The 18,387-nt window shown below is 57.2% G+C and overlaps 1 protein-coding gene across 2 annotated transcripts; it reads left to right on the forward strand.

Moving 5' to 3' along the window:
* Positions 3,689–18,111, forward strand: PDLIM4 (PDZ and LIM domain 4). Of its 2 annotated transcripts, XM_018050732.1 has the most exons (7): positions 3,689–3,857; positions 8,300–8,451; positions 11,978–12,059; positions 16,606–16,787; positions 16,995–17,158; positions 17,551–17,668; positions 17,788–18,111. In XM_018050732.1, the coding sequence occupies exons 1-7, from the start codon at positions 3,765–3,767 to the stop codon at positions 17,990–17,992; spliced, it is 996 nt and encodes a 331-aa protein (XP_017906221.1). In that variant the 5' UTR covers positions 3,689–3,764; the 3' UTR covers positions 17,993–18,111. The 2 variants fall into 2 exon arrangements, with proteins under 2 accessions (XP_017906221.1, XP_017906222.1); XM_018050733.1 differs by lacking the exon at positions 17,551–17,668 and having other exon boundaries at positions 3,690–3,857; positions 17,788–17,858.

Genomic DNA, 18,387 nt, shown 5'->3' on the forward strand with positions numbered 1-18,387 from the left:
GGTTCCTAGCCTTGACCAACAGACTGCTTAGTGAACAGACCCAAAGAAGGCCAGAGGCCATGGGACCTGGAGTAAGGCCACGGGACCTGGAGTCAGGCCACATAGGCTACACTGAAACGGCAGTTTCTTGGGTTCTTCTTTGGGTACCCTCTGGGTCCTGGAATGGCTAGAACTGTGAAGTGGGCATCCCATGAAGATGAAGTACCCCATCAAGACTCAGATCTCCTTGGAATCCAGGCTATTGACTGACAGGAGAAGGCTGGGCCTTGAAGGAAGGCTGTATTGGCCTGAATAGAGCAGATTGGATCTAGAGATCTGTGGCCCCAGGGCCAGGACAGGGCAGGTTAGGGTCTTGGCTCTCTGGTCAGCCCCTGGCACTTCACAGGAAGGCATCTGGTGGCTCAGAGGTTAAAGCATCTGCCCACAATGTGGGGGACCTGGGTTCGATCCCTGGGTCAGGAAGATCCCCTGGAGAAGGAAATGGCAATCCACTCCAGTATTCTTGCCTGGAGAATTCCATGGATGGAGGAGCCTGGTGGGCTACAGTCCACCGGGTCGCAAAGAGTCAGACACAACTGAGCAACTTCACTTTCACTATCCTCAAGGGCTGCTTCATCAGTTTCACTACACACCCTACTCAGGGCTGCTTCCAACTCTGGGCGGTCCCCTGGGTTGGCCTCAGCTTCAGCCGGAGATTGTTCCTGTTTCGGCCCTTCCCTCAACCCCCACCCTAGGCTGAGTCCCAAGGGCATCTCCCAAGGGCATCTGTTCCTGCTAGAGCCTGCCAGTCCATTGAGGAAAAAGCATTGTAGTTTCTCCTGACCTTGGACAGATCTGGCCGCACACAGCAGACCTGGGCATAGTGCCCTGAGCTACTTGAGGCTCCCCTGAAGGACAGGGCCCCTGAGCATGCCTCTAAGATGGCAGGAACAGAAGAGCACAAGTCTCTGCCTCCTGGATCCCCTCACGCCCTGCCTCTCTCTGGGCCATGGCTGAGGGATGAGCTGTACTAATGATTCCTGCAACAACAATAATATTGTTACTAACAAATGTTTTTGAACACCCTCTCTGTGCCAGGCTCTCTGTGGCTGCTGGGGAAACATAAATAAATAAGATAGACACAGTCGTTGTCCCTACAGATCTCTCTAGCACAGCCCTGGGCAGGCATGGGCCCTGGCATATGGGAAAGCACTCAATATGTTTTTGTTGAATGAATAAAGAATGCATGAAGTGAGCAGTCTGGTTGTACCGAGCAGCAGAGATGCCTGGTGGGGTGTGCGATGAATAAGCGAAGGCCACCAGGGCAGAGGTGACGCATGACCCAGCTGCCACCATCCCCACCTTGGAGAGGGCTCCCAGACCCTGTAAACTGCCCTGTAACCTGGTGCTTCAGCATGATAGGGATTTAGCAGCACAGCAATCCCCCAGGGGATAAGAGCAACGAGCCTGAAAAGGAAATTCTGAGAGTTTCCTGGAGGGTGCATTGGGGATGGACTGAAGCAGCTTGCCTAACTCACTGTCCAGAAGCAGGGCATCTCAGCAGTGAGCCCACAGTGTGACTCCTAAGAAGGTGTGCCTCCAATCTTCAGGAACACAGCCTTGCCCAGGCCTGTGTCCTGTGGGAGGGTGCTGTCTGAAGCGGGCCTCTGATGTCCCCTCAAGTCAGAGGTGCCATCAAGGACCCACTGTGGAGGATGACTGCCATGGACCCTGGAACTACCCCAGAAACTGCTCAATGAAATGGGAAAGTTTATACCTCTGACTTTCGAGGAGCCACTCCCCACCACACCCCTGTCTTCAACGGTAAGGGAGAAGCCTTCAGAGATGGATTACCCAGCCCAGAGCCTCAAGGGCTAGGCCGACCACTCCTGGACAGGGGTGATATACTTCCCCCAAAGGAAGTAAAGAGGAAGGCAGTGAAGGAATTTCAGGATGGGGGTGGTGGTTGGGAGTCCTGAGGGTGTGTAAGCTGGGAGAAGTCTAAGGAAGAGTTTCAGGAATCCACTATGGGATGCCTTGGGCAGGAGCTTCCTCAGCCTCCTGAGGTCCCACCTCCCCACAGCAAAGACCTGCACCATTTACATTCACCGTGGCTCTCAGAGTGTCGATGAGGTGTCTGATCACCCAGTCATGCTGTGCACTTAGTTCTCAGGCAGTCAGCGACAGTGTTAGCTGCTCCCAATCTCCACATCATTCAGTGGGGTCCAAGTCTTAGGGTCCTCTGGCCTAAGGGCCCCTGAGAGACCATCCAGCCACTGACTCTTTACTAGCCCTTCTGCTTTGTTGGTCCCTGTTGGACACAAGTCTGTACAGAGTTGAGCAGAAACCTCCTTGCTCACAGAATTGAAAGTCCAATGGCTGGCACTCTCTGGTTATGTCCCCCCAACCCGTGCATTCCCATATATATCCTCCGACACACACACCACTGCTTCACACACCACTCATGTTTCTCTGCCACCTGAACAGACAGCAAACAGCACCCCTTCTCCCAGAGAGGCATCCACGTTCCACCTTGAAGAGCACACCCACTTTCTTGGACTACCCTAAGTGCGTGCCTCTCAAGTCCTCTTTCTTGAGGTGTTACAGATCTGACAGATCCATCTTACCCCATAACCTGTTAGCCTCCCAAGGGCAGCGTTCTTAACAGAAGCTGGACAAGAGGGCACACAGAGTTATCAAGAACGGCTAAATGAGGGGCCTCTTCAGGGTCTGGAAGAGCACACAGGCTTCCCTAATGTAGCCAGGCCAAAGTGTCCACGGTGGCCTGAGAGGGGTCAGTGGGGCCCTTACCAGGCCATAGCACCTGCAAACGTGGCACCCTGAAGGACGATGGCACCCTTCATGGCACCCTGAAGGACAACGGTTGAGAGAGAAGACCAGGAAGGTCCCAAGTGAAGGGCTGCCCCAGATTCCACTCCGCTCAGGTACTTCACACCCCTGCAATGCTTCACAGCCACAACCCGAGCCACACTAGTTGCTCCTTTCCTAGGTAGGCAGCTTTCCAAAACTCCTTACAAGGGAGGATGAAAAAGGGCCGTGAATGCAGGAAGAAAGCCTGGGAGGATAGGGCAGCTGGAGAAGGCCTGAGTGTCCTGGGGAAGCAGTGACACTTGTAAGGACACGACAGGGCGCCCAAGAGAGCCTTCCTGACCTCCCCAGACGAGGTCGGGAACTTTTCTGTTCCCCCCTCCATACTCGCACTGCCCGCTGTCAGCCTGCGTCTGTGACACCGGCCCAGGTCTGCTCAGGGGCAGGGCTCCCCATCAGTGCTCGCGGTTCAGGGGACTCCTCGCGGAGGTGGGGCCCAGAACTGCCTGCCAGGACCCTGCGGAGGTTCGAAGCAGGGCGAGGCCCCATCCCCCATCTGGGCAGCCCCTGCCCCTCATCTTTCCCCGGGCTGGGGCGCCGCCCCTCAGAAGCAACTTCAAAGGACCCGGCTTTTGCTTCCGCAGCCCGCAGAACTGAGGCTCGGGCAGGATCTCGGACGTTGGAGCCGTCAGGGTCCGGGGTCTCTGAGAACCTGGTCGGGGTGCCGGGCTGCCGGCGGTCGGGGCTGAGGGGCGGGTCCTCAGAGCCCCCCGAAGTGGGAGGGTCGGGTCAGCCGCGGGGCCAATCCCGGCGCGCAGGGAGCGGGGGCGGGGGCCGGGCGGAGGGGGGTGAGGGGGCGGGCGGGCCGGGGGCGGGGCGCGGCGTCCAGGCGGCGGCGGGGACGGCGGCGGCTCCTCAGTGTCCGGCTCAAGCTCCGGCTGCGGCTCCGGCTCGCGATGCCCCACTCGGTGACCCTGCGCGGCCCTTCACCCTGGGGCTTCCGCCTGGTGGGCGGCCGGGACTTCAGCGTACCCCTCACCGTCTCGCGGGTGAGTCCAGGGACCACAGGGCGGCGGGGTGGTCCTGAATCTTGAGACCCAGCCCTTGTGGTCCACTCGGGACCCGGATCCCCGACGTCCTGGAGGCTCGGAGGCCAAGCGTTGGCCTCGGTGACCCACAGGCTGTAGAGGCGGCTTCCAGGCTGGGCAGCGCCGCCCCAACCCCCTCCCCCTCTCCCTGGGCCTGCCTGCCTGTCCCTCGGAGGACCCCCCCCCCCCACAAAGAGTTCACAAAGCAGCCTTCCTGCTGGCCTCATCTGGGGGGACTCAAGCGCAGGCCATGGAAGGACCAAAGTCATAGGCCAGGGGTCGGGACTGGTCAACAGAGGCCCAGAAATGCTGCTTACATTTGAACCCTTCCTGAAGATTTGGGGCAAAATGACTGAGAGACCCCCCCCTTCCCTATCAAGGGTCCCTGCCAGCAGAGCTGTGCGACCCCAGAGAGGTCTGGGGTCCTCTCCGAAACTGAAGAAAGAAAGACCCAGCCAGTTCCCCCGACTGGTTTTGGTCAGTCGCTCATTCATGACCTCAGTTGTCCTAAGGGGAAGTGACCAGGAATTTTTGGCTTCCAGGGAAGGGGAAGCCTGTCTGTGCAGTTCTGAGACCCCTTCCCCACAAGACTCACAAGGCCAGGGGCCAGGATAACCTCAGCCCAGTTCCTCAAGTTTCCATGGCCATGCACTGCCCCAGGCTTAGGACAGCTGAGGAAGAGGAGGGGGCACAGCCTGGGTGGTGGCTAATCCAAGGGGAACAGGGGAGCAGAGGGGAGGACTCGGGCCCTGTCAGGGGGTGCCCAAACTGGGAAAGACGGGATCCTGGCCCAACCTTGGGGTCCCGTATTTGAAGGGCCAGAAGTGGAGACCCAGGCTCTGCCCCTTGGAGTCCCAGTGTAGGGGACCAAAGGCGACAGAACCCTGCCCTTGGGGGCTCCCAGTGCGAAGGGAAGGCAAGCAGGGGCCTGGGCCATCCCTTGACCCCACACAGGCTACTTTGGCCTTCGAGACCCTGTGTCAATGGAACTGAGAACACCTTCCCCCACCCTTCTGCCACTTCTTGCCATGGGGGCTGGACCAAGCTGGCTGGGCTTTCCAAGACGTCTTTCTAGTTCTTGGGAGGGGTTGGGCACCTGGTGGAGCATGGCATCATGGAATACTCTTTCTGGGGGCCAGGGTGACAGGCAGGCCCAGCTGTCCTGGGAGGAGTCCCACATCTGCCCTCACCCCACGGCCACTAGGTCTCTGGGGCTGAGTGAGATGGGCCTTCAGCGCATCCGGGAGCCTTTCATCTCCCACTTTCCTGAGAGAGCCCTGCGGGGTGTGGGTGTGTGTGTGTGTGAGGGGGCGGGAACACATCTGTGTCTGCCTGTGAATGTCATGCTGTGTGTCCACCCACCGAGGCAGGCCAGCCGGCCAGGCACCCTGGGCGTGAGGCCGCTGACAGGCTCAGTGGCGGCGGCTGACGGCCGCAGGCGGCAGGGAGCAGAGACATCTGTTGCCCACGCGGCTGCCTGCCCGCCGAGGAAAGGCCTCCACACTTCACAGCGGCAGCAGCAGCGGCCTTGTTTGGAGCCGATCAGGATGCAGGCCGCTGGCAGGCAGAGAGGCTGAAAAGAGTTTGCTGGGAAGAACCCCTTCTTTGTCCCCCAAAGTCACACAGCAGCAGCTCAGGCCTGAGGAGCCAGGATGGCTGAGCCTGGATTTGGGTGGGATCTGGGGAGATTTACGGGGCTGAGGAGGCACAGGCCACAGCTTGCCCAGCAGGTACCTCAAGGGTAATTCTACAGACACTGATGATATGTGGGAGTGTCCTCACCAGGGGGGTTCAAGACCCAACCCCTCCCACGCTCATGGGGCTTCCCCCACCCAATGGAGGCAGCCACACTCGGACAGTGAGGAGGCTGGCTGCCTGGCAGAGCCGGGACTATGCAACCTCAGCCCACAAAGCCTTGGGGAGCTCCCCCGCAAAAAAACACTGTCCAGGGCTCCTTCCTTGCAAACTATAGTGACTGCTGGCCTTGGCATCCTAATGGGTATTGCTACTACCAAGTCCCTAGAAACTAGTGCCCCAAACAAATACCACCAACTGTATGCCCAACTCCCTGGAGGGGCTTTTTGTATCTAGATCAAAGTGACACAGGGGCTTTAAAAGTAGCTGCCATAGGTGAGACTGCTGGTTCATGCCCCAGTCTCCCAGCTGACCTCCTTTCTCCTCTGTCTCTTCCTTTTATCTGTTTATCCTGCATTCAGCATCCAGAAAAATCGGCCTGCATTCAACTCTGTCCTGTGATTTCCCTGTTTAGAATCCTCCCTTTTCCCCAACTGCCCGGGAGAGATGCCAGCTTCTCTCCTGGGCCTACATGGCCCGCAGATCTGGTCCCTGCGTTTTTTTCTGATTTCATCTCTTCCATTCTCTCCTTACCAATGATATTTTGGCCACAGAAGCCTGCGTTCACTCTCACTCCAAGATGAGCCATTATACATGCTGATCCTCCTACTCAGAACACCTCTCTGTTTTGTAGAAATGCACACTGTGGTTAAGAGCAAAGGATTTGGAATCGGTTGGCCTGGGTTGAAATCCTAACTCTGCCGGCTATCAGCTGAGTGTCCTGTGCTTCTCTGGGCTTTGGTTTCCTCATCTAGGAAATAGGCTTGCCTTGAGGACTAATGAAACAATGCATGTAAAGGCAATTGGGAGAGTCACGGTTTCCTGGCCTTGCGCCCTCTCTGACCAGAACTCCCGAGCTAGCAGCGCTGGCAGAGCCCCAGCCACCCCTGCTTTCGAGAACTTCCTCCACCCACAGGGGCCTGAATGCACCCCTTGTACTGGCTGAGTCATCCTGCCGCTAGCCACCCCCTGAGAAAGAAGACTCCTCTCCAAAATGGGGAATGGGGCAAAGTACCCCATACCCCAAACCTCTCTTTCTTCATCTCTATATAAGGATGAGAACAGCCTCTGTCTCATTAGGTGGTTGAGAGGTTGCCATGAGCTAGTTATGACTAAAGCACTGAGCAGGTATCCATGAAGGAGAGGGTCCTGGCAGGGCCTTGAAGGGGGAGGGTGGGATGGTGCCAAGTGGGTGCTTCCCCTGGGAGGACAGACCTATGTTGGTGCCGGTGTCCAACAAGGGAATATTAATGGTGGCTGAGGGTATCATGCTCTAGAAGAATATTCCTTGGGGCAGCCTATTCCAGGGCAGGTCAGCTTGGCAGTGCCCACACCAGAACTCCAGCCAAGGAGCTGCTAGCACCTCAGCTTTGTCTACTCACTACAGAGAACTGGCTAAGCGGAGCCTGGCCAGGCTTCCAGGAGCTCCCGCCCCATAGGAACAGTGTCACTGACAGTTCTTGAGCCATAGCTTGACACTAGCAAAGAGGCTAGGAAGAATGAGGGTCCCTAAAATCTCTCTCCAGAGGCTGTGCAGGGACCAGAGACAGGGTAAAGGATGTCCTATTGCCTGAATTCCCCCCAGGCTGCTTACTCAGCCATCCCATGAGTCTATCCCCAACCTCATGTGACTCATGTCAAGGGATCAGCATTGAAGGAGGCTCCAGTGTGGACGCTGCTGACCCTCTGGGGTCCACAGTGGCACTGGGGTGGCCTCAGTGCCTGTCCTCCAGAGGAAAGGGAGCTGTGATTCAGGAATGCAGGCTGGCAGCTGGAAGTAGATGGCCTTCAACTTGCCTGGGGAGGTGACAACACAGAATGAGGTGCTAACACTATTAGGGGAGCTAAGTCGTAAAGGGGGCACGCAGGGTACAGTGGGGCACCAGATGAGAGACTCCAAGGGGGAATGCCTCTATGGAGAGCCTAAGACCTGAAGGATGACAAGGGAACTAGGGTCTAGGGGGTCAAAGGAGTGTGTTCCAGGTAGACGTAACAGCACCTGCAGAAGTGTGGCGGTAAGAGAGAGCTCTCTGCTGCCTGTGAGTAATTCACGTGGTCTGGATAGAGTGTGGGTAGGTGGAGGTAAATATGGAGGGATGGGGATGAGAAGAAACAAGGTCACTAAGGGTTTGAGTGTCGGGTCAAGGGACTTACTATGTGGTCTGGCTGGATGGGGCAATGTAGGCTATGTGTCCATGTTTTGTATTAACTATTTATTTGAGAGCACATATCCCTGTGTGTCCCCTGTATGTCCATCGGCATATATGCAGACTGCAAGAATGACATCGTACTTGTTCCAGCCCAGAGGAATCTCCTGTCAAATGCCATCATGTCCTCCCAGACCTCTGTGAGCTGGAGTTGGGGCCTTTAGTGCAGAGGCTCCAGCCAGGCCATGTGGGAACTCAGTCAGTCTTATGGTATGCCCACCCAAGGGTCACATTAGCAGCAGGGCCGCACTGGCACGGTTCTGGGGTTGGCAGGGGTCTGCATGGCCTTGAGCAAGGCCATGTAATGACCAATGCCCAGCCCTCTGGCTTGTCCATCCACAGGTCCATGCTGGTAGCAAGGCTGCCCTGGCTGCCCTGTGCCCTGGAGACCTGATCCAGGCCATCAATGGTGAGAGCACAGAGCTCATGACACACCTGGAAGCACAGAACCGCATCAAGGGCTGCCATGACCACCTCACGCTGTCCGTGAGCAGGTACGCACAGGGCCGACTGAGCCAGAACGAGGGGGCGAGTCAGGGGAGGGCGAATTCTGGGTCACCAGCACCCTGGGAGAGCAGGGCCTCACACAGCCTTTCTACTTCTGTTCCCTGGCACCCCAGGCCTAAGGAGCAGCGCTCTCACAGGGGCTTGGCAGGCACTGTTTGGAGATGTGGGTGGCTTAAGAAAGGAAGAAGCCCCCATTTAATCTATTGCTGGAGTCTATGTTGGGGTCTTTTGGCAGGGGGTAGACAACCCAAAATCAGGGCTGAAATAAGACCTGGGGCAGCCTCACACCGGGGGTGCCGGTGGTGTGTGATATCTGTCCTTTCCCCACCCATGAGTGATGAGCAGTTCAAAAAATTCTATCGACCAACACCTTGTTTAACTGTCAAACCCATTTGATACGGTAAAATCTGATATAGGCTCCACTTTACATGTGAGACAACTGAGATTCACAAAGTCTGGAGGGTGCTTCAGGTCACACAGTGGAGCAATGGGGAAGCACGGTTTGACTGACCTCAGGTCTCTCTCACTCTCACCAAAGAGGCCACTCCCTCTGCTTGACTGCTGACCCGTCAAGCCTTGCTGAGGCTGTTGGCACTTGGCTGGGGGGCAGTTGGCTGGGTCCTGCCTCAGCGGGATCTCCCTCCCCCTGTCTTCCCTGGATCCAGAGAAGTCAGACATAATTGCTCAGCTCTGCCACGTTCCCTGTTAACAGGGACTTTCCACGACCCCCTGTGGATGTGTGTAGGCGAATCCTCCCCAAACCACAACGTGGCCAACCAGGCCTTAGAGCTGGTGGGGCAGAGGGTAATCCATTGGCTCAGAGCCATTAAACATGGTGGGAAGGCTTCTGAAGTAGCCCCATTTGAGTCTGGCCCTGCTCTGGGCTGAAGTCAGGACCTCTGACTCTTCTCCGGGCTGAGTGGGCCCAGCTGCAAGTCCAGGACCTGGTACACTCCACCTGGCCCGCAGTGAGGAGGCACTGGCCCAGGAGTTCAGCAGAGCTGGCCCTCTTCCAGACTCTGAGGTCTGTTAGGTACACGAGATGACCTCCATGAGCCTGGGTTTCCTTCTCCATAAAGCATGATCCCATTCATCACCCTCTCTGAGACGGGGGTACAGGCTAGCTGGGGGAAACATCAGCACTGCTCTGCCCACAAGCCACCCAACTTGGCTGGGTTCTTGGGCCCTGACTCACCTCTGGCCTTGACTCTGCTTGGCTGTATAAAGGAAGCCCTGGTAGTAGTGGGGCGAGGGGCAGGGGAGGCTCACAAGGGGCCTGATTCAGGAGGTCCACAGAGGGAATAATGTCAGGGGAGGGTGGCAGGACGGGGGCAGGGTGGAGGTCCCCCTTCCTTCCTTCCTTCCCTGGTCATTTGTTCTGAGCCAGGCAGGGATGGAGCCAGGGGTCCCCTGACCTGTTCCACGCTGGGTGTTTCAGCTCCCAGACGCTGCTGGACATGGAGCCGGGGAGAGCACATTCTCTCCTATCACAGATTCTGGGTTCTAGCCCCAGTTCTGCACTTGAGAACTGTGCTGTCCTCCAGCTGGTGACTTACTATCAGAGCCGTTAGCTTCCTCAACTTCAAAACGGAGGATCTGGGATTGAGTGATCATGACATACAAGGTCTGCTCAGTCAGGGTGAAAAGCTGGGGTCCTTTCCCCCACCCCCTATCCCTAATTCTCATGCATGCAGATTCTGGGGGATCAAGACAAGGACCACCTTGACTTTCTGGGCCAGCATCTCTTATCCTGGGGACTTTCTCACCTACAAGGCCCCTGATCCTGCTCTGTCCTGCCTGTTGTGCCAGCACTTATGCCTGAGGCCGTGACCTGGGCCTGGCGAGCTGGCTGGAGGGAGCTTCTGTGTGGAGCTCTGCCCAGGCCAGCCTCCCTACCTACTCTCTTATGTACAGAGAGCTCTAATCCTCCACAGACTAATTCCAGTTCATCACAGGATGAAAAGTGAAGTAAAGGCCCAGCTTCCCCACTATGCTTACTTTGTCTGGAACTCAGTCAGATATCCAGCAGTCCAAGCTAACCTGCAATGTCTGGGTACGTTCTGTAGGTCCAGGACCTTCCTGGCATCAGCTCCAACCCCAAGGCCTTTGGTCGGATCCCTGTCACCTATTACATGTGACACAAGATGGATTTGCACAGCCCACCCTTTGGGGGACTTAAAGATGGCAGACAGAGCTACTTGCCCAGCCTAAAGTATGGAGATCTGGGGACGGAATTTGACATACAAATAAGCCTTTCATTCCAATCTGATGCCTTGGGCTACCCTTATGGCTCTGGGCACTTTGTACCCTCTGATCCTCAGACCTCAGGCTTGTACCTCTCTTCTGGGCAGGACTTCAAGGAAGTTTAAGGCCAAAGAGCCACACAAGATGTCCTAGGTTTATCCCGGCAGAGTTCTGAGTATGTCCAGGCCATAGTTAGAGCTGTGAGCTAGGGCAGTATCTTGGGAGCATGGCTGAGGGTGCTGGAGCCAGATGCCAGTAGGGGTGGCACAGCAGAGCCTTGGTGCCACAGGCTTCTGAAAAGCTGTGGAGGAGAGAGGTAGCCTGCAGGGGACCAAGGAATGGGCAGTGGTGAGCAAGAGCAGAGGGACTGTGGTGGTCAGATCGTTAAAATTCTCTTCTGAGTGGAGGGAGAGGGGCAGGGTTGAGCTGCTAGCCCAGTGGTGAGACCCCTGAGAAGTCTCAGGAGGCCCTGTGGGGTGGAGTTGGGACTTTATTCCCCTTCGATGTAACCAGCCTCACTCACACTCACCTGCCAGTCCAGGGTCCACACACCCTTCTGGCCTGCCCTCTCACAGGACTAGTTGGTGGCAGGACTGGGCCCCAGGCCTGTAGCCTCTCGGCCCCGCCTGCCCCACTGATGGCAGGTTTATGATGTTTTTCTCCCTCCTGAGTGTTTGGCTTTTGGTTTCTATGGCGAAGCAGGAATTTCCTAATGGCCTATTTCCCATCTGGGCTGGGCAGACGTTGGTGATGACTCTGCCGGCAGCTACAGGAGGGGAGGTGCACCCCACAGAGCCTCCATCTCACCTCCCCCAACAGTCCCCGGGTGCCTGACCCGCAGGCCTGGGCAGAGCTGTGGATAGAAGAGGGATGAACGGTGGGCTCCCAGCTGATCAGTGTGTGAGGCCTGGCTTGCCCTGCCCCGCCATGAGCTTGGCCCTCTTTGTGTGGAGCTTCCGGAAGTGACAGAGAGGGTGGAAAAGTGGGGAAGCTGTAGGGCTTCCTTCCTAGGAACCAGACCAGAGTGGGAAGGACCAGCTGGTGGAGAAGGGACACACAGCCTACCCCAGAATCCTGAGCTGTGTCTCCTTGCCATAACGGCCGCCATTCTGGTGCAGGGAAAGTGCTGGGGTGGTATCCTTATCCATGCAGAGTAACAAGCCTGGTCCAGAGTGGCCCTGGGCCCAGATCCCAACCCTTCTTGGTCCTCGTCCCAGGCATAGTGGGCTAATAAGCAGAGATTTGTGACCATCCTAATTTCTGCCACAGGCCTGAAGGCAGGAGCTGGCCCAGTACCCCAGAGGACAACAAGGCTCAGGCACACAGGATCCACATCGACTCCGAGGCCCAGGTTTGTACATATACCACCTGGCCTGGCCTGGCCTGGCCTGGCTCAGAGCAAGCCCAGTGCAGAGGGGCTGGGCCTCACCCACAGGTTTAACTGCGGATGTCCTCACCATAGTTCTCAGGTGCCCACGCCAGAGACTGAAGCAGAAGGCTTCTCTGAGCCCTGTCCATGCCCCTTCAGGTGCTGCAGTGGGCTCTGCTGGTACCCCAGGCAGTCCTGGATTCTGGGACAATAATGCCCGCGATGGGCAGGGACTGGGCCAGGCTTTGGCTCAGGGCTACCACCTACCCAGCTGGGTTTCACTCTGTTGCCCAGTGATGCCAGATCAGGAGGAAGTCACCAGGCTTGGGGGCAGGGTGGGGGACAACCACAGGCTGTGGAGTGACCACAGGCTATGGGGTACTCTTCTGTCTCATCCTAACCTTGGGCACCTACCTGGCCAGACCCAACCTTAGAATAAGGCACTGCCCTGCCTATCCAAGACTGAAGTTTCCTCCTGGCCATTCTGCAGTTGCAGCTAGCAGACCTCAGGCTGCAGGCCTGTCCGCTCAGCTACCTTTCTGTGTAGGACAAGAGTCACAGCTATGGTGCTGTCCTCAAGGAATGTAAGGTGGGGCCAGGCTGCTTTAGGGCCTCATTTTGCCATGGGCCGGAGGGGTAGCCTAGTAGCAAGGCTGAGGTATCCAGAGTGAACTTGACATCTCTGGGGCCACAGAGTTTAAACAAGGTAGAGACTCGACTGGTCTGTGATGGATCCAGAACTTGGGACCTAGTATGTGGGACTGTCTGTCTCTCCGTGGCGGCTTTGCTGTATGTACCAGAGGGAGGGATCTGCTGTGGCCTTGCCCTCACCATCTATCCCAGTCCCCATCTTTCTCTGATGTTTGTTTCCAACCTTGCTTTTACTGGCATCCCCGAGGCCAGATATATACCATATGCAGGAAGTGCCCGTTCTGGAAGGGGAGAGGCACCTAGCAGTTCCGGGATGGCAGAAGCCAGGCGTCGAAGGAGTCCAGAGAGGTGAAAAACTCAATCAAGGGTCAAAGAGGACTGGAGGAGGGCATATCCAAGCCATGACCTGAGGGGCTGGGAAGAATAAGGCAAGCAAAGGGGCTTGGAGAGAAGTGTGCCACATACAAAGTGAAGCACATACAGAGGCCCAGAGGTGAGACTGTGCACCAGAGGTTCAGGGAAAAGTCCCAGGGGTGGCTGGGGGCAGAGGCGAGGGCTGAGGGCTCTCAGCTTCCTCTGCCCCGGACCTCAGCTGTTCTCGCAGTGATCTGGGGCCACACCTGCATCTCAGGAGCTTGCTCCTGGTAGTCCCATGGACCCATGGGGACAGGGGGTGGGAGACATAGACAAGTCAGCCAGGCCTGATGTGGGGCTGACCAATGGGGACAGCATGGTGCAGGCCCCCAGCTCATGTGTGAGCCCGGCACTCACGTGTAAGTGTCCTCTGCAATGTGAAGCTCAGGCCTGCTGAGTCCTCCGGGAGAGGCTTTGGGCCAGGGGGGCTGGGGGCTGGAGGGCAGTTCCCCGTGCTCCCACACTTCCCCTCACTGACCTCCTCAAGGGCCAGGCTGCTGGTGGCTCAGGCTGGAAGCAGAAGGATTTTCCACAAGCAGCAGGGCAACCCCTTAGCTGCTGCCTCCATTCTGTACTTAAAAGGTCATGAGCTCCGTGGGTAGCGACAGAAACACCCCCACCCAGCCCCTGCCCGGTCGTGTCCTCAGTAACACAGACACAGGGCCCATTGTCCCCAGACTGTTCCCACCCTCTGCCTGCAGGGGGGATGGGGGTGGGCCCAGCTGGAGCCATCACAGGAGGGGAAAACCACAGCTGGCCCTCAGAGCTGCACAAGGTACCCTGGCACTCAACAACTGGGGTTTCAGGCCCTCCTTCCATATAGGGTCATAGAAGACTTCTCTCAGGCCTCACGTGGGAACACAGCCCAGAGTGAAGGAAGGATGGTGATCAGGAAAGGTTTCCCAGAGAGGGTGGCATCTGAGCTGAGAACCAGGTGATGGTTTAAGGCCAGCCAGGTGCAGCAGGCAGTGCAGGACTCAGCCTGTCCTCTCCAGACAAGTAGAGAGCCGAAGCTCGGCCTCTGGGAGGTGCCACCTGCTCACCTGGAGTTAGTGCCCACCTCTGTCCCAGTTGAGTGTCCCAGATTCTGACCACAGGCACGTGGGAGCTGATGAGCAAGCCCATGGTTACCCCCATGCTGTGGAGTGACACATAGAGGGTTCAACAACTAAATCAGCAGCTGGCAGGGACTCGGGCCCCGACAGCACATGGGCACATCATGGAGAGGGGCAGTTCAGGAGTCGGGGCTCAGGAATGCTCACGACAGCCATTCATCCAATGATGGATGCGTGCCAGGCACTATGCTCAGCACTTCATATGCAAAGGTCTCATTTCATACCCACCAGGAACTTATGATATAGAAACCATCATGCTCCCCTTTCACAGATGAGGAAACTCAGGTTCACAGAGGTAATGTAACTGGCTCAATGAGTGAGTGAGAAAGTTGGGACTCAAACCAACGCTGAGGTCATCACGTGTGTCTTAACCGCTGAGGCTGCTGCTTGGGTGGCCATGGGAAGGGCAGGGGCTCTGATGACCCTGCATTAAACCCCCACACCCTGCTGGGCAGGGGTAAGTGGAGGGCCTTCTTCCTCTAGGTCCTTCCAGCCCCGCATCCTGTTGAAGCCTCCTTTGTATGGGGCCCAGCCCTGCCCCCACAGTCCATGGCCCATCTGGTCCCCATTAGAGGCCAGGCCAGCCCCGGCCTGCCTGCCCTGCAGACACACGTGGGAGAGTGCTCGGGTTTCTCAGGGGCTTTTCTTGGACCCAGTGGGATAAAGGGTTTTCTGCTGCTGTTGCTTCATTGATGGGGGCCCACCTGGGCAGCAAGAGACCCTCTCCTTTGTCTTTTAGGGTGGGAGAATCTGGGACTCCAACCCTACCCAGTCACTCAGCTGCTAGTTCACCCATTCCTCATGCTTCTGCCCAGCTCAGAGGCTGTAGAAAGCAGCAGCTTGGGCAAAGCCCTGCAGGCTCAACTGTGCCCCAGCTGCAGGCTGCCCAAGTCCTAGGCTTGCTCTTTCCCCCGATGGTAGGCCGCCTCTCCTCCCACCTGACAGCCCTGTTCACATTGTAGAGTGGAGGGACAATTTATATGTCTCCTCCCAGAATGGGGCTGAGGATACCTTCACAGCCTGGGCTCTTGGGCCCTACCCTAAAGTCAGGGTGCTCTGGCCACCAACTGTGTCCCTGTCAATGGATAGGGACATGGTCACCCCCAGCATGACCAGCTCTGGTTCCAAGTACACATAAGTCTGTGTGACTGGGTGTATGTAGGTGGACTGGCTGACCCCTGTGTGTTGCCTTCCTGCATGGGTATGTCTGTATTGGTATTGTGAGAGTGTGCATACCTGTTTTCATACTGCTGAGGACAGGCCTGTGTGCCTACAAACTAGAGGCAACACGGCCCTGAGCACTGCAGGGACAAAGGTCCCCAGTCCCCATTCAGACCCACACCTGCAGAGAAACTTCCCTCTTCTCTTGGGTTGAGGAGGCATATTCAGGGCATCCCTCCCCTAGATGACTTGCTCATGGGCATCAGGCTGGCTGTGGGGTTGTGGGATGGGGAGCTTTGAGCCCTGGCCTGCTCTCTGCCCCTCATCTGCCCTGTCTATGGAAGGCCACCCATTTTTTGCCTGGGAAGCAGGAAGTGGGGGTGAAACTACAGGCCTAGAGGGGGCTGACCTCACAATGGTACCTTTTCTTAAAGAAAAAAAATTTATTTATTTGGCTGCACTGGGTCTTAGCTGCAGCATGAGGGATCTTTGAGCTTTGTTATCATTGCTTGCTGGATTTTTAGTTGCAGCAATCAAACCCTTAGTTGTGGTATGTGGGGTAACGTTCCCTGACCAGGGATCAAATCTGGGCCCCCTGCACTGGGACCTCAGAGTCTTAGGCACTGGACCACCAGGAAAGTACCACAATGGTACCGTTAAACCTCCTGCTCCTGCCAAAGGGTCCTGGGACACGATGATTGATGACCCTTCCTGACTGTAGAACAGGAGTTCCTGTTTTGCATTCCCAGCCATGGGCCCACCTAGTACCCAGTGCGGTTCTGACAGGTAAAAAATACCTGGCACCAGGACCACCTTCGCAAGGAAGCCAAACACTCTGCAACAGACATGCAGGCCTTAAAAGGCTTCTTGGGATGGTCCTGCCCAAACACCACCCACATGGGCACTGGGAGTCAGAACCACCACAGGGCTCATGAGCCAAGGTTGAGTCTCAAGGATTCAGGGCTTGCGTGTCTGACTTTCCGTAAGCATTTCTCATTTCTTCAGGGGTTGAACCAGGCCCAAGGCTTAGCCTTTCCTCCACAGACCCATTCCCTGACTAGGCACCATAGCCCAGAGGTGCCTGAGCAAGAGTAGCCAGGCAATGCCCAAGAATGCTTGGCGTAGCAGGGCATAGGTGGGTGTACCACAGACGGTCTCCCAGTGCCTCCGGTTTCTCTCTCTCCTAGGATTGCAGTCCACTGACAAGCAGGCGGCCCTCAGCCACCGGGCTTGGGCCAGAAGATGGCAGGCCAGGCTTGGGATCTCCTTACGGGCAGTCACCTCGCCTCCCAGTCCCTCACAATGGCAGCAACAGTGAGGCTACTTTACTGGCCCAGATGGGTGCCCTGCACGTGTCTCCACCCCACAGGTAGTACAGAGGCAGGACCTTTGATGCCCTACCCAGATCCCATCTTAATTCCTGATCCCTCAAATCTCACACCAGGTCCAATCTTGACCCTTAACCTTGGGTCTCAGCTGGTTGCATTCTGACTCATGAAACCTCACCAGAACCCTGAACTGGCAGGGGGAAGGCTAGTACTGCAACCCTGTCCCTTCGTGCATCTCTTTCGTCCAGCACTGACCCAGCCAGAGGCCTTCCGAGGAGTCGCGACTGCGGAGTCGACCTGGGCTCAGAGGTGTACAGGATGCTTCGAGAGCCAGCCGAGCCTGCAGCTGCGGAGCCCAAGCAGTCAGGCTCTTTCCGCTATTTGCAGGGCATGCTGGAGGCCGGCGAGGGCGGTAGGACTCTTCTCTTTACCCCACCTGCCTTCCCATTCCTTGGAGTCGTAAACTCCGCCCTCCGAACCTGCCCCATCGGCGCTTTTGCGACCCCACGTGTTGCTTCCCAGCCATTAGCCCCTCCCACGTGTCCCTCGTGACTTAGCGACTGAACAACGACGCGTGTTCTCTGCGCCTCCTCACACCCCTTGCTGCACCGGGGCTTTCTGATTACCACTCCACTTGTATCGCAGCTCCTCCTTTCACGCCCTTCCAACCCCCTCCCCAGTCTCTGTGCGGGTGGCTCTGGAAGTAGGGCGCAGCCCCGCACTCCGCAGAAGTGAAGTTTTCCGCTTTTTCTGGCCTCCGCAATGGGCTCTTCCAAATGGGCTTCTTCGCTCTCTGGCTTTCAGGGGAACGGCCCGGGCCTGGCGGTCCCCGGAACCTCAAGCCCACGGCCAGCAAGCTAGGCGCTCCGCTGAGTGGCCTGCAGGGGCTGCCTGAATGCACGCGCTGCGGCCACGGCATCGTGTGAGTACCTCCCCTACCTTCCCCACCTGCCCCCAGCGTCCTCCGTCGGAGGCTCTGAGTAAGGCCGCGCTTTACGGAGCTGTCAGCCCCTGACGCCGTCCTCTCCGATCACCCACTAGGGGCACCATCGTCAAGGCGCGGGACAAACTCTACCACCCCGAGTGCTTCATGTGCAGCGACTGCGGCCTGAACCTCAAACAGCGCGGTTACTTCTTTCTGGACGAGCGGCTCTACTGCGAGAGCCACGCCAAGGCGCGCGTCAAGCCTCCCGAGGGCTACGACGTGGTGGCGGTGTACCCTAATGCCAAGGTGGAACTCGTCTGAGCCGCTCCCGGAACGTCGCATCCCCGCCTCTGCTTTTTTTAACGTCCCCGCGCGGTCCGTGTAAATATGTGTTTGCGTCCTGGCTCTCTTAATAAACTTCCTCCTCTCCACCTGCGCTGTGTCGGTGCCCTGGCCTGCCTCCCTCCAATACAGGCTCTGACTCCCAAGTGCTGCACTGGTTCAGATCCCAAGCATTTTCTCAGGCACTGGGTATAACGGTGAGCAAGATAAATACTGTGCTCTCTGGCTCAGATGGTAGAGAATCTGCCTGCAGTGCAGGAGACCTGGGTTCGATCGCTGGATTGGGAAGATTCCCTGGAGAAGGAAATGGCAACCCACTCCTGTACTCTTGCCTGGAGAATCCCACGGACACAGGAGGCTGGCGGGCTGCAGTC

The sequence above is a fragment of the Capra hircus genome, chromosome 7 (genome assembly GCF_001704415.2).
Source record: "Capra hircus breed San Clemente chromosome 7, ASM170441v1, whole genome shotgun sequence".
In the NCBI taxonomy this organism is placed as follows: domain Eukaryota; kingdom Metazoa; phylum Chordata; class Mammalia; order Artiodactyla; family Bovidae; genus Capra; species Capra hircus.

Bases quoted from the DNA above. Each gene is read 5' to 3' on its own strand.
- PDLIM4 (XM_018050732.1), top strand. From the start codon at position 3,765: ATGCCCCACTCGGTGACCCTGCGCGGCCCTTCACCCTGGGGCTTCCGC. The intron at 3,858-8,299 runs GTGAGTCCAGGG...GTCCATCCACAG, and splicing joins TACCCCTCACCGTCTCGCGG to GTCCATGCTGGTAGCAAGGC. The intron at 12,060-16,605 runs GTTTGTACATAT...TCTCTCTCCTAG, and splicing joins ACATCGACTCCGAGGCCCAG to GATTGCAGTCCACTGACAAG.